At 42.2% G+C, this 15,657-nt stretch overlaps 2 protein-coding genes across 6 annotated transcripts in view; both read left to right on the top strand.

The window, feature by feature from the left end:
* LOC107391048 (uncharacterized) overlaps positions 1-9,401 on the top strand; it is a 48,245-nt gene extending 38,844 nt beyond the window's left edge. For all 4 annotated transcript variants that reach the window (XM_070545261.1, XM_070545264.1, XM_070545263.1 and 1 more), the window contains 4 exons: positions 370-510; positions 739-900; positions 2,473-2,607; positions 5,880-9,401. In XM_070545261.1, coding sequence (XP_070401362.1) covers positions 370-510; positions 739-900; positions 2,473-2,607; positions 5,880-6,398 — 957 coding nt within the window. In that variant the 3' untranslated portion in view covers positions 6,399-9,401. The remainder of the gene's footprint in view (positions 1-369; positions 511-738; positions 901-2,472; positions 2,608-5,879) is intronic.
* A 1,605-nt stretch (positions 9,402-11,006) lies between these two features.
* The window catches only part of slc2a4rg (SLC2A4 regulator), a 40,745-nt gene continuing 36,094 nt past the window's right edge, over positions 11,007-15,657 (top strand). For both annotated transcript variants that reach the window (XM_015968087.3, XM_015968088.3), the window contains exons 1-2: positions 11,007-11,450; positions 12,600-12,835. In XM_015968087.3, the coding sequence (XP_015823573.1) occupies positions 11,220-11,450; positions 12,600-12,835 (467 nt within the window). In that variant the 5' untranslated portion in view covers positions 11,007-11,219. The remainder of the gene's footprint in view (positions 11,451-12,599; positions 12,836-15,657) is intronic.

The raw sequence follows: 15,657 nt of genomic DNA on the forward strand, positions 1-15,657 counted from the left end.
ATGATCGTTTGAATTTGCTGTTTCAGTCAGAAATTTACTCAGGCTGATTCTGGACCAACATTTCTGCCTGTGGAAAAGGAAAGTGAACACAGCTGCACAATAAACAACAACAAAAACATTTAAAGTAAACATTGCTCCAAGTAAAGCCTTGCCTTTTCAGCCAGTTAGCATAGCAGCTGCTAGATTTTTTTTATTTACCTGGAGAAGACAACCATCATGGGTCTTAAGAGGAAATGGTTAACCTCCTGGGTGAAATGAAATCGACTGGAGCTTGTTCAGGATGCTTTGCATCAGTGAGTTTTCTGATTGTTGGTGACACAATAATACATTCATGTAAACCATTGTGCTTTTGTGGTTTTCTCCTCTCAGGGCGGCAGAGGGAACGGCAGAGGGAATGGCACCATTAATGGAGCTTTGACAGTGAACAGATCTCCTTTGTCCTCTGTCAACTCCCTGGTTGTTCAAGATCCATCTGGAGCTGAGTATGCTTCCATACGGAAGTTTAAAAAGGTACACACACATGTTCCTATAAGACTCATTTGAAAGGGAGTTTTATTAAACCTTTTTTTTTTGACATTTTTTGTTTTTTTGGCATGAATAAAATCAATAAAAGATGTTTTTTCAGGTCAATTTCTTTGTCAAATCTGATTTACTCTGATTTTAACCAGTTTCACTTTATGGGATCTTGACCTCCAAGCTGAGAATATAACGTCATTAATCGTGGTTTAAAATGTCCAGGTTGACCAGTTAAACAGAAAGGAGAACAACGGAGCTGACAGCCAGTCAGACAGCCAGTCAACCATGAGTGATTCTCCATCAGCTGCTCCTCATCCTCTTCATCGCAGTCAGGAGTTTCCACGCAAACCGCTGGAGCCATTTCACCTGCACTCCTTCCCAAAGGTACGAGAATCAGGTGTTATAGAAACACCTGTCAGACCTCCCAACCGTAGGAATGTTTCTCTGCCACTAGAGGGAGATGTCCAACTACAAATATGTTCAATCATGAAGTTATTTTACCCCTTCTTGTCTTTGCCTGACATTCTGTGTGTGTGTGTGTGTGTGTGTGTGTGTGTGTGTGTGTGTGTGTGTGTGTGTGTGTGTGTGTGTGTGTGTGTGTGTGTGTGTGTGCGCACGTGTGTGTGTGTGTGTGTGTGTGTGTGTGTGTGTGTGTGTGTGTGTGTGTGTGTGTGTGTGTGTGTGTGTGTGTGTTCGCCTCTGCACTGTTAGAGCAAAAAGCCAAAGGATGGATTATGTAAGAGCTTGGCATGCTGCCCGGTTGCCAGTGTGTGTGTGTGTGTGTGTGTGTGTGTGTGTGTGTGTGTGTGTGTGTGTGTGTGTGTGTGTGTGTGTGTGTGTGTGTGTGTGTGTGTGTGTGTGTGTGTGTGTGTGTGTGTGTGTGTGTGCTTTGAGCAGTTCCTGTTGAATCTATCTGTGAATCTATCTAGAGGCAGCTAACAGGTAGCCAGCGATTCAGGGTGAGGGTGAATCCTTCACACATGTTGAAGCCATTTGTGTTGCCCAGGCTCTTATTACTCACTCTCACTGTGCAGGGGATCGTATAAAAGTTTAATCACCCTCAGCCGCAAGTGCAACCCCACCACTTTGTCTTTACTAATTGGTTACTAACTAGTGTTGCAGACCAGTCGCTATAAAAATAGACAGAGAGAAGTTAGTCCTCTTCTGTTGTTTTCCTTTATGTTTTCAGGTGTCATTCAGTGTTAGCTGCTACTGAAGTCAGCCCCCTTTTCTGTTTTGTAAACTGATTATTTTTCTGTCTCCTCCAAAGTCCAGCTAAGTCACTTCTGCAGGAGTTAAATTAAGGTTGTTTTGGCAGCACAGCACGTGTGTCACTCTGCCCGTCTGGGAGCAGGACCTTTTTAGGAGACAGGATTTGCATAAAAATGCTGTGAAACAGTCGGTCTCACAGCAACAGGGAACTGAAAGAAAATACCTGAAAATTCAAGCAATAAGTAAACAATAGTGCAAGAACAGCACAAGTCATCTAACAATGACACGTTAGCAGCATTCCTTGTAAAACTGTAATACAAAAAGCCTTCATGACAGCTTGTTCATTAGTTTGGATCTTTACATCAAAGATCAGATTTTTTTTTTATTTGTTTAAGTTGTGGTTTATTTGGTCGATACGGAAAACTTTTACTGGACCTGTCAAATTCAGTATGAGCTGTTTACACTGACAGTGAGTCATGAAATCCTGACCTTTGAAACAACACTCGCTGTTTCTCAGCATGTCACACACACAGTCTCTCTTACCTGTGTGACTGCTCATACACACACGGCACACACTCTCTCTCCCTCCGCAGCTTCGTCACGGTTTCACTGCTACAACAAAGAAAGCAAAAAGCCAAAACATAAATGCTAGATTATCCTTTTTATTATTATGTTAATATGTGAAGACTCACAGGCTGCAGTCATATTGGTTTTCTAAAGTCATCCTTTGGATTTGTTCGACAGGAAGCAGTGTTCATGGGCAATGGAGAGCAGTACATCTGGAAGCCTCCAGAGGAGGATGACATCATCACCTTGCACCCTCCACCGCTCCGTGGAGACAACTGTCAGGGGCAACCATTGCCCCCAACTGCAAAGGAGGTAATGTGTGTGTGTGTGTGTGTGTGTGTGTGTGAGTGTTTGTTTGTGTGTTTGTGTGTGTATGTGTGTGTGGGTGGGTGGTGTGTGCATGCGTGTGTGCATGCGTGTGTGTGTGTGTGTGTGTGTGTGTGAGTGTTTGTTTGTGTGTTTGTGTGTGTATGTGTGTGTGGGTGGGTGGTGTGTGCATGCGTGTGTGTGTGTGTGTGTGTGTGTGTGTGCGTGCGTGCGAGTGTTTGTTTGTTTGTGTGTGTGTGTGTGTGTGTGTGTGTGTGTGTGTGTGTGTGTGTGTGTGTCCATGCGTGCGTGTGTGTGTGTGTGTTGACTGAAGGCTGACCATAAACACTAAGCAGACAAGTCTTTGATTTCTCTCGTGTTTATTGACTGATGTGATTAGGCGTGTTGCAGTAACGCTGCTACCTCATGACACTCCCGCCATGCTACGTTTCTGCTTATAGAAAGAGGTTACATTACACGGATCCACAACCCCCACCCCCTGCCTGAACCTTGACCCCAATCTCCCAACCCCCCGCTCATCTGTCTCTGCCTGACAGCTCGGGCGATACTTTCACCTGCTGTCTCATATTAACCATCACTTAACATTCATAGAGTTGTTTATAAATGCATTTTGCCTAAATAGTCCAGTCAAATAGAATCTAACTGGGATGTGGGCTCCACCCTGGATGGGGGTCACCGAAATAGAACACCGTTTATTTTTAGTGCTTACTTCTGTTTTTTACTCATCACTTCCCCTTGAGACTCTGTTTTCAACAAAACTAAATACTTTATGTAATTCACTAAAGATGTCAATCAACGAAAAACCTAAATGATCACTTTTACCGCTATTTTGTATTTTGTCTCATATTTTGCATCTTCGGTAAATAAAACAGATTGAAAATTATACGTTAAACATGCAATTTAAAGAGTTATAATCATCACTCTCTATGTTGTTCCACATAATGTCCGACTGCTTACAGTTGATGTCATGCAGTCTATTTTCTGAAGTTTCTTTACTTTTCTATTATTTTACAAACAAGCGTTTCTACATATATTAATGTTTATTTTTGTCTTATTTCACAAGCTGTCTCTCCCTCTACTTTAAGATTTGTGGTTTTCTGTCAAATCTCGTCAGGATACACTGTGTAATTAAGTTTGTAGTTGGCGAGTGAGAGACACGGGTTTATGGTTACCGTAGTAACCTTAATGAGCCACCAACCACAGCTTTAACATTTTAATATTTCTGTTTCATGGATCAACAGCTGCATTGGCACCCTTCCAAATTTCTTCAGAAATGTTCTGGTCATTTATCATTATTCCATGCCCTAAGAAAACAGGTAAAAAATATAATATGTTTAGATGCAACAGTAACAGAGCACACAGCTAAGTAAAAGAATGCTGCTTTTGGAGATTAAGGGGTTAAATCTCTGCTGAACGCTGCCAGTTTAACTTCTTCTATGTAAATCAAACTATTCACAGAGCAACTGGCCTTGACTTTATGCAACTTTCTTAGTTTTTCTTTGTTTATAACATTCTTTTTCCTCTTTATTACCCTTTAGAAGTTGTGTTTTTCCATTTTGGGGTTTGTTGTTGCCCTAACATGCCCCCATATTCTCTGGAGTTTGTCAGTTGCAGCCGTCAAAGGGTGTTGAGTTTCCACTCCCAGCTGAATCTCCTCCTCTCCTCTGGCGCTCTCTCCCCCTGCTCGACTCCCTTTGTGGCTATTAGGAGGCCCTGCCTCTGCCAGCCAATCACGTTGCAGAAAGCGTTTCTTACCAGATGAAAATCAACTGCTGCAAGACCGTTTTGAAAACCGTTTGCTAATCATAAAGTTGATCGCAAACAGACGTTTCAGTCATGCATGTTGCTTCATTTCCACAGATAATCACACGGATAGTTCAGAAACTATCGATCTGAGCTGTGAGTTGAAAACACAACAGAATGAAGTACAGTGTGAGAGGGGAGGAGAAAAGAAAACACACAATGGCTTGCTTCCTCACCAGCTGTAGCTCACTTTTGAAATCCCCATCATCTTGTGACTTCCTTCCTCCTCTGCACAAAGCTGCACACTCGGTGTCCACACACAAATACATGCACTTGCACACACACTCACTGCACATTGTCTGCACACACTTATAGCTTACGCCGAGGACTTTGTTTATCCAAAAGGTCACACCCAAGATTTGTGGGGGCAGGGTGTGTGTGTGCCGCTTCAGTTCCATCTGTAACTCAAGGGGAAAATAGTGTGAGACATTCACAGATGAACTCTTAGTCATTTGAACTTTAGTTATCATTCCCTTCCCTTCATTCCCTTGTAGCAGCTGGTTAAAAAAAAGGTGTACTGTTGGTTGTTTTTTATGCGTCAGATTTTTTAGATCAGAACTAGTGTAGACACAGAGAGTTTGCGATGCCGGCATTTCTCAAGGCCAGCAGAACAGATCTGCTGCTGGTGTGGGTGTGAGCACAGAGGGTAAACACCACCATGCTCCACAAACTTTTGCTCCTGTGCTCCACTTGTGGAATTTTGACACAGAAATGCCACAGGTCCCTGAGCTGGTTTATCAGAATTCCTCACAAATGCTTTTCAGTTGTGAGTCCTCGACGTGCCTGTCAGCATGCACAAATGTAGAAATGTGTGTTTATGAATGAGGAGATCCTTTTTATGCACTCACAGCAGACAAACGCGTGGTATGCTCAAAGTTCATTTGAGAAAGTTTCATTATTCAGCGAGCTGGCTGCCATCCAGATCACTCGCACCACACTTTGCTGTTCCGTTGCCAAAGCAGCTGTGGTGAAAATTGAACAGGTTCATCCACTGCAAAGCTAACACTGCTACTGACATGAGCGAAACAAACTGATAACACAGTTAGCTCTGCCTGGTCAAAGTGGGTCAGGTTACAGCAGAGGTCAAGCTCTGTTAACGCATGTGCAAACGTCTGTGCATAAACAGAAACGTGTGCACAATTATTTGCCTGCACCATTTTATTTGTGTTAAACTTTTACTTATTTTATTATTTACTGTACCTTAACCAACTGGATGCAAGTAGACATCAATTTACACAAAACATGCAAAGCCCACTTTCAGTGCAAACCTATATGCTGACTGGCATGCACAGGCTGTAAATTATTAATTGATTCAGACATTGTAAACTAGGCAGTAAAACTTCTTGTAACAAAACCTGTCACCCACAAATGAACAGGCCAGATTTGGGCTGTAGCTGAGTGTTATTGCCTCATTAACGGACACCATGCTGTGCTCTCCTCTTGTGTGTTCCCAGATTGCAGACACTTACTCCATCGTATGCAAAAGCCAGAAGAAGAAACCTCCTATGGAGCACAACGGAGCAAAGACGCTCCCGCGCTCCTTCGGCGGGGAGCGGGGAAACCACGGTTCCCGAGGCCGAGGCCGAGGAGTCCAAGCCCAAGCTCGTTCCCAAGAGGAGCCCTGTTATGAGCCAGTAGGAGACAGGTCCTGGTCCAACGCGGTGGCCGAGTCAGACCCTGCGTATGCCAGTATTGACACCCACCGGAAGCGTGAGCAGGGGGGATCCAATAACAGCACAGGTGGGGGTAGCGCTACTCTGAAGAGAAAGAAGCAAATACCGCAGCAGCCGCAGCAGGCAACACCAACAGCACCACAAGGCTCAGAACCCAACGCCCCCCCTGTCAGAGGCCTCCCTGGTGGGGAAAACTTCTATGAGACCATCAGTGATGTAAAACAAGGAGGCAACAGCTCTGGCACTACCACTATCTTCACTTTCAATGATGGAATGGAGATGTACGTCACTGGCCTGTAGCAAACTAATAGGGTCCAGAAGCCACTGGTACTGGTTCTGTTTACCGACCAGCAGGTCGCTGTACATAGACACAGGCCCTCTACAGTCAAGCAACATGAGGATCCATTTTGTGTTGACATCAGGTACAAACAGGGTCTTAATCCAGGTTCAGACTTCCTTTGATTGGTCTGCACTTCAGAACCAGCCTACGCCTAGTCCAGCCCAAAAATGGACCAAAAACAAAAAAGAAAAGTGGTGGAGAAAAACAACTAACTGGAACATTTGTGTTCAGTGTTCTGTGTCACAATCACCTGCTTGTGCATCATTTTTCCATTATATCTTTATTTTTATATGAACACTTTACTCTTTAAAGAGTTCTCACAATCTAAAAAAATACAATTTAGATATATATTTAAAAAATGTGCATGCATCGTGCAAACTCACATGAAAATAGACATCAGTAGCAATCAAAATGCATATTTGTGGAGCGTAAGGTACATAACTGGTGAACTTGCACGCGCCTCATTTTGGGTGACTCACTAAATATGAGCACATTTATATCACAGATGTTTGTGGTGTTTAGCGCTCCCTGAACAAACATGAAACAGGTTCCCAAAGCGCGCTGACCTGTTGTCAGGCAGACGGCATTTTTGGTGCTTTGTTCAAACACAGGCCTGTGGTTTACCGACCTGCTGAAACGCACAGACATAAATGAAAGCTGTCGTCATTCCACAAAGTGTCACTGGCGCACCCCCGAGCTCCGCAGCAGTTATAGGCACAACCCAAATGATGAGTGCAGGAAAGTGAGTTTATCTCAACAGTAGAAGCTTTGTTTAAATTAAACCCAAAGTGAAAAACGTACTCTCAGATTCGACAAACATCTGCTGCCAGAGGCATGTTGACACACCCCATCGCACCCCCACTCAGACACACACATAATTGTCAGTCATGCAAGGTGAAGTGATCGGGTCAGGGGCAGTGAAACGCTTGTGCAAGAATTTCCCCAGAGTGACGTTACACAACAAGACCTCAACTGTATCACAGGAATAAATAAGAGAAGAATATTTAAATAAAAAGAAAGACAAAAGGAAGGGAAAATGTGTCCAAAACAATGCAGGGTGCTTCATCCTGTGCAGTTAATATGCCATTTCCTCTGTGGATTGTAAAAATCTGATTTTTATGACCATTGTAATTTTTGCACTGGACAACTGCCTGACTGCTGAGCTTACTTGAGCATTACTGTTGTGTGGAGTGTAATAAAGCACAGTTGTTCTGATTCGGACTCCAGTCAAAACGAGGGCTGATTCATGACTCACAGACTTGAGTCTTGTGGTTGAAATAGTAACAGAGGTTCTGGACTCCAAAGAAAATAAAAGAGCTGTGCATAAAACTTACCATAGAGTGTCTTTTGGAAAGTTTCTCCTCTCCTTCTCTCCAGCCTCTGTACCGAGTCCTCGTCCACTGAAAACAACACTTTTCCCATGCAGCTTTGGGGAAACATTTAAACAGAAAAGGAACACGGGAAGAAACCAAACATTTGTGGCTTAATAAACAGGCAGAAAGACAAGACGTGATGAAGAGAAGGAAAAAAAGCTCTCTTACTGCGAGACAAACTTGCATGGAGAAAACGGGTTTAGAAAGGTTAGCAGGAAAAGTATATAGATGCTACAGTGTCAGAAAGTATGTAAAAATGAAAACGCACATTGTATTTAAGGCGCTGTCTATTTTTATCGTACCTGAAATGAAAACCGTGGGACAAACAGCTCATACCACTGCCATGAAAACAGTTCTTTTACGTTGTTGATGCTGTTTTTTTCTGCTTGGACAAATGCATGCTTTAATATGTGGAGATAAAAACAAATATTGTGCTACTTATCTCTATTTTTCTGTTGTACTTTTACCATGTAATGCAAAGCAGCGTTCTGTTTGCTTAAAAAAATACTTTGAGGAGCGGGGCAGAGATGGGAGGGAGCTGGTGGGAGAAAATGGCAGCAATATTTGATGGAGTGCTGGGGTGGGGGGGTGCACAGCGAGTATAGAGCTGGACGAGGATCACTGCAAAATGCACACTGACCCCATAGGCCTCTCCCCCTCCTGATTAGTTTTTCCCCCCTTCTTGTGTGTGTGTGTGTGTGCGTGCGTGTGCATATGCGTGTGCGTGTTTGCTCACATCCAAACACACTCCCCAGCACCCAGCCACACGCATCTCTAACCTCTCCTTGCACTTCTTCCAGTCAGACCTGCATGCATTTGCCTTTCTTTTCTTTGCTTCACCTTGTCCCTCTCTGCCTTTGATGCTCGGCTCCGAGGGACTCTGGGAGAGAAAGGCCTTGGGGGGTGGGGGGAGTCCAGCCGACTCCATTCTCATATCAGCAACCTAACGGCTCAACTGTCTGATGTGGGAAACAGCCAACAGCTGAGATGTTTAACAAACTGATCACCCAAACTAAGTCAATTGGAAATTACTATCACACTCCATTCTGTTATTTTATTTATTTGAATTTTCTGTGGTTATTACTTAATATGTAACATTTTATCCTGAGAAAATGCACTGATCCCATTCAATTTTTTCAAAAAATATTATTCACTGACCGAAAAATAAATAAATAAAAAAGTTTATTGCACAAAATAGTATAATGATGTAAATGTGTAAAATTTCACATTGCTGTTCTGACGTTGTTCCAATGTAACATACAGTATACAGTATATTTGTTTAGAGATCTAAAAAAAAGAAGGTTATCACCGACACATCGTACTTTGTGGATGAAAATAGTTTCATGCTTTCCATGCAAATACGGATGCTGTTTGTTAATTGTCTTCAGATATAAATATGGGCCAGTACTGCTGTGACAACTGTAGCCAATGTTGTATGTTCCTCAAGCACAGACTTTAGTTAAAAATGAATAAATATAATATAGTGTGACAGTGGAGATATGCAAACGATTGTAATGTTTTATATTACCCTTCATAAAATATTAAAGTGAGTTTTTACTTTTCTAATAAAGTGGCACATTATGAAAGGTTGCTTTTGCCTGTGGCCTTATTGCTTTGTGAAGAGGAGCTCTGCAATGTTGTTCCTGCTTTGCAGAACATTTACATTTAAACCTCCAGCATGCAACAATGCAACTTATGTCCTTTTTAAAAATTTTATTCATTGTAGAAGTAGGAAAGAAAAGCATAAACACTTTGTTTGCCATCTTCAGGCAATATGTTTTATTTAATAGAAACTTACTCAGTATATATTTTTATTCTGTCTCAATAAAATTGTTTAAAGTTAATTTGACCTAAAATATTTTTATATTATCATCCCTAATTCATCATATTCACAGCAAATAAATATATTAGGAATATAAAAGAATATTTATGCTGTGGTAAACTAAGTTATTTTTTTTTATTCTGGGCATCATTATGCAATTGAGATTATAAACACTAACAAAAAATGACAACATCTTTCATTGTTTTGCACAGTAGTATTGTATCCCAGGGATGCCAACAGAATAAGTTTAATGGGCTGGATAGATGGGGGCCACTGATAATCTGAGGGTGGTGCACCAAAACCAAAAGCTAGTTTGTCAACATTCTTGGCTTTGCACTGAGGTGCTGTTTAACTGTAACAACCACATTAACATTATATTAATGGAAGTTAAAAGCACAATGGCCATGATTGGTGCTAGAAAAGTACATGTAAGTGTTTTAGCAAATCATAAAATCCACATAAATAAAAACATAAAAACCTTCAAGCTACATTCTTAAATTGAGATTTTATAAAAACATTAAATAGTTTAGAATTGCTTTTATCAAATAAATAGTATGCCTTTATAAAAGAAATAAATAAAAATCACCTCAATGCATACTTATTTGTTTAACATGTAAAATATCCAGCCCCTGGGGGAGCGGTGAGCTGCAGACACGGCCGCGCTCAGGAACTATTTGGTGGTTTAACCCCAAATCCAACCCTTTAATGCTGAGGGTCAAGCGGGAGGCCTCAGGTCCAATTTTTAAGGTATTTTTTTGACCCCCAGCCTCAGGGTGCACTCATACCACAAGGCTACCGAGAAGTTTGTATTTTTTCAAACAACCTTTTCACCTGAGAAGGTAGCTATATTCATGAATATAGAGACTGATTTAATGGCCATTGCCCCCCCCCCCCCCCCCCCCCCCGGCTCTCTTCTACAGACACCACTGCAAAGTTTCACATTCTACTCTAACTTGGTTTACATAACAAAAGTTTTACTTTCATGAGGAGGCTTTGTATCACTTGATCGACAGTAACCCCCTGGACAGTATGCTTCATGCACCGCAGATCCTGATCCACTATGCCCGAGTTTGACTTGCAAAAACATAAATGCGCAGTTCGTTACTGAGGCCTGGAGGCTGTCTTTTCCTCCTGCGCTCCGCTCTCTCTCCTCTCGCCGGCTCTTCGTCGACACCGGCCGGTGAACTGCTGGTCACACCCCCCTCTTCGCTTCCGCCCACATTACTTGTATTAGAAAAAAACGTGATTGACAGGGTGGAGGTGGCCAATCACAGGCCGTCTCGGTGTGGACGCGTGCCAATGTGTAATGTTTATGTATTCTGAGGACCAATAGGAATGCAGCGGAGGGGGCGTGGCGTTGGTTTGGAGAAAAGAGGCAAAACAAATCTTTTATCAGCCGGGCGGCTTTTTGGATATCCTGGGTTTGCGGTGGTGGCGGCAGGGGTGGAAAACTTCACATGTAGGCTAGTTTAGACAGTTCCTATCCATCTGCGACAATCTCGATAAATGTATCTAACTCCTGCAGTTTTCACTAACATCTACAGAAAGCCCGTTTTCTTCCTCTAGTCTCCGCTTGCCCCGACAACATGGAGTCCAAATATCTTTTCGAGAAGTCGTCGGTTGGGACAAGCGTCGGCGTGGCGGATTTCAACTACCGGGCAGGCCGCTCCGGTCTGCTCGACGCCCGCTTCGTCCCGGTGTACGGGCAGGGGCCCGTCCTTTACAAATTTGTGACGGACGGCGGCTCGACTACAGAGGTGAAAAACGAGCGCACTTCGTCCAAGGGGAACGGTCAAGCTTTGCAGGACGTGGAAAAAGTGAGTGCTGCGTGTTCGCTGGTGACTTTTACCTGCTGCCAAAGTCACAGTTTATACCAACTGTGAGCTCTTTATTTTGACAGCCTATGCTGATAAAACCGCGTAGCGGTTACATCTGTGACGCTGGCTGCCAGACCGCTTTGTTGTGTTTGATGTTTTCGGTAATGTCAGCACCGAGCACCGGTGGGTTTCTATAAAGCGTATGTTTCACCAGGGGCTTCGCGACGCAGTCTTACAGCTTTAAATGGCGGCTCGATCTGTGCTTAAAGTTTTCAGAAAAGGGGGGCAGGGACTCAAACTACAGGCTTACCCCCTCCCCCCACGGCGGCAGGGTGGAGCTTCTACGTGGGCTTCCTGGCTCCTCTAGACTCCCTTAACTGTTCATATACATATGTGGTAAATGTTGACCCCTTTTTGACGAAAAAGTCTTGCTTTTCAGTTGGCTTGCATGAAATTAGACGTTTTCTATATTTTTTTGTGACTTCATGTTTCTCAGTGAAGCCAGTAGTAAAATTTAGTTGTCATAAAAATGACCAAATCACTACATTCATTTTTAAAATGGATAGATCAGCCTTTTAATTTAATCAAAAACACTGGATTGCTGTCAGTGCCCCATTTAGCTATTGGGGGGAAACATGGATGTCCAGGGGAAAATATTCAATTAACCAGGTCAGATCAATATCATTTGTGCTATTATTGGGTCAGAGTTTAGATATGCTATCATGTTGACTCCTTATTTACCGTTTTCTCTTATTTGTTGCTCACCCTCTAGTTGTTAATGATTGATATGATTGATACTAACTAAGTATGTGCTTTTCTGGGTGGAGTGAACTTTTTATGGCATCATGAGTTGGGAGGAGGGAGCCAACAAAAGTTTACAAAACTCAGGTTTATGTTAACATGTGTATCCCATATGCTTTACACAACGTAGACCTTTGCACTGACAAACACGGATTAACATGTTTACCAGTTGGGTATGCAAAGAGGGAGCATGAGGAACATGCTGCAGTATTGTAACATTTCTGGTGTTTATTTTTACTCCTTTAAGTTTGTGGAGGTTGGCATCAGCATCCTCTAACTCAACATCCACATTCAGACTGATTGTTGGCTTCACAAACTGACATTAGTGTGCTTTGCTTTATTTTGTAGGCTGGACTTAGGGACCAAAAAGACACTGGTTCCACTGGGATCCTGAAGAGGACCAGTCCCACTCGCTGTCTTGGCTTGAACAGGTCGTTGCCAGGCAGCTTCATGAATCTGGACATCAGAAACCCAGGGAAACAGGCAGAGTTGGCTGGCAACTTTGGGGCAGCACAGGGCCAGACTGTACCACAGGCAGAGAGACAGGTCCTCTCCTCCTCCCACATCCCTGTCCCCAGAAACAGGTATGTAGGCAAATGCAATCCCCTTGTCTTTGATTAAGTGTCTGAGGCATTACTCGTTTCATTAATTTTCTGCAGTGTAAACATTGATTCCATAAGATTGTGGACTGCACAATTAACCATGAGAGCCCTGTTGGTGTGTTTGGTTCTTGTGTCTATTAAAGTAGCACCAGGGGCTAATTTGGCAGCAACTTTGTTGTACAAAAGCAATTGGTGCTGGCAGTTTTTATACTCGGCTCTGATTTGCATTTCTAGTTTGAACTAGAAGTGAAATTCAGCATCTCGCAGCACCCGTACAGTGGTTTAGCCATGAATGATGTGGGGGCGTACCGGTTAACTGACCGCATGTGTAGTGCTCCATCCAGAATAGTTTCGAAATACCATGCATTTGGCAAGCTGGAGTTTGCAGTGAGGCCCAGGATTGCTCAATCACTTGACCAAAGGGAAAAACTTGGGGCTGGAATGAATTCTGCTTATAAGTTAGTTTAGTTAGTGACATTTGGGAAAGTTTTTACTTGTCTGATCATCACTGTTTTAAAGCATGATGCTGTCTTTGTTGACCTACTTCTCAAAGAGAGGGCTAGTTGATGTAAAGTGCTAGCTGGATGTCAGGCGGTAAGATAAACATTGTTGTATCTGACTGGATTTCTCTTTGCAGCGCAGTTTGCATTTGCTTTGGCGTTTTTACACAACTTCACCAACACCTTTGTTTCCATTCAGCTCAGTTTAAAATACATGCACACACACTCCCAACGGTTTTAACTCAGAGCCAGAGAAACACACATCCAGGGACTGGTCTAATGCACTGATAAGTGATTATGTAATATTAAAGAGGACTGGGAGTGGCTGGAGGTGTTGCCTAAGGGTTAATAACCTCGTTTTGCTCTGCTATTGGTTACTTTCTGTGTCAAATCATTGCCGGTTTTTATCAAATATGTCAAGAGGCAGTGTAAAACCTAAGAAGGTTAACTCTTACTCATTTTCTGAAATTTAGTTTTCAGGATAGATGTTGCATTCAGTCAAAACAACAAGAAAATGGTTAACAGCTGCAAGGAATGAGCTCAAAGTGTGGAAGGGTGTGTATAGTTTACATGTTTAAACAGCACACTCCTTCGCAGCACGTGGATTTCACGTGCTGTTGGTCATGTACAGTATGAGCGAGAGAAAGCCTCTGGGGAGTAAGACGGAGACGCTCATGGATATGGACAGAGAAAACAGCTATTTTTGTCTCCATGTCCACATGTTAACCAGATTTGATCTTTTAAGTGTTTTTGGCTTATTGCTAACTATCGCAAAACAGTGGTACAAAATCAACAAAATGTTAGATCATCCCACAGAATCCACTTAGGGGGTCGCATCACATTATATAACAGCTTGTTAATATTAGTGACACCCGTGTTTTGTTGACATTTTATATTAGCTCCCCCTGTCTTTATCTACTCAAATTTGTTTTAGCGCTGGTGAAAAGGCACTCCCTCTCGAAAAAATACAACTGTGTCTTACCCAGTGGGAGTTTTCAATGCATTACACCTTAGGCACTCTGGCAACTAGTGAAATACTTGTTTAAACTAAACCAGTTAAACTTGGTTTGTGATTATTTGCCTCACTGTTTGGTTTGTTAAGCATAATAAAAAAATACTAGGATTTTCACATTATCAAGATAACTTTTCTAATTAAAGGTTTTATTCAGTTGTTTTATCAATAAATCTGCTGTGGTCTCTAGTGTGAATGAATACTTTGTTATAGGGATGTGTATTGGTGAAATTATGGCGATACGATATGCATCACGATGGAGGGGAGACGATACAATGCATCATGATATATCATGAAACGTTCAGTTAGACGATATTAGCGATTATTTTTAGACTGAATTCATTGTAGGAAAATTCAATGAACAGTCCAATCCGACACTTAACATGTTAAGCATGAGGTATCTGAACCATAATAGATGGATTTACATTTCAATGGTGGAAACCAAACCCATTGCACACTGCTGCCAACTAGCGGTCGGCATTTGAATTGCACTAAAAGAAAGGAAAATACACAAATGTTTGCATGTAAATTCTTCCAAAAATTAGATATACAGGTTTTGAATATTGATATAATATCAAGGGAAAAAATATCACAATATATTGCCATATCGATATTTTCTTACATCCCAACTTTGTTAGTTATTTCTGTGCTAAAAAGCTCTTGCGCTCCTGTTTCAGGGGATAGAACTTTGTCGGAGGAGTGGGTCAGTGGAAAGTGACAGTATTTCAACTCTTTCTCATTAATATTCATGATATGCAAATGCATAACCTCTGATTGGCTAACAGCAACGCAGCTCTTCCACCGCCATTTTCATTCTTTTCTTGGGTAAAAAAATGCAACATTGACGAGTTATCTTCACAAGTAACACATGCCTGAATGTGTTCAGCCTTGTTGTGGTGTTGCTAATGCTAATGGTTAGCTTCTACTAGCTGAGACGATCTCTACTGGCCACAAAAATCAACACAGCCTTCTGCAGTCACAAGCCAAGGTTGGACCTAGAAAAGACGGGCTTTTCCTGACCTGACTGTTTTCTTGTTTCTGTCCTTTCTGCAGCTACAGGTGATAGGGGATGGACTATTTTCATGTTCATCATGCATATGCAACTCAGAGTGACCAACTGTATTACAAAAAGAACGATTGCTACACATTTTCACAAGCCATTGAACTAAAAGCATAGCTGTGGTTACGTTTTAGTAATGCACTAATTAAAACATGCAAAGATTTGGTACTTTAGTTTAAAAGTTGGCTTTTACTTTTGCTGCAGCTTTTGTTATTAATGTTTTTGTACTTGC

This window comes from Nothobranchius furzeri, chromosome 15 (genome assembly GCF_043380555.1).
Source record: "Nothobranchius furzeri strain GRZ-AD chromosome 15, NfurGRZ-RIMD1, whole genome shotgun sequence".
Taxonomy (NCBI): Eukaryota; Metazoa; Chordata; class Actinopteri; order Cyprinodontiformes; family Nothobranchiidae; genus Nothobranchius; species Nothobranchius furzeri.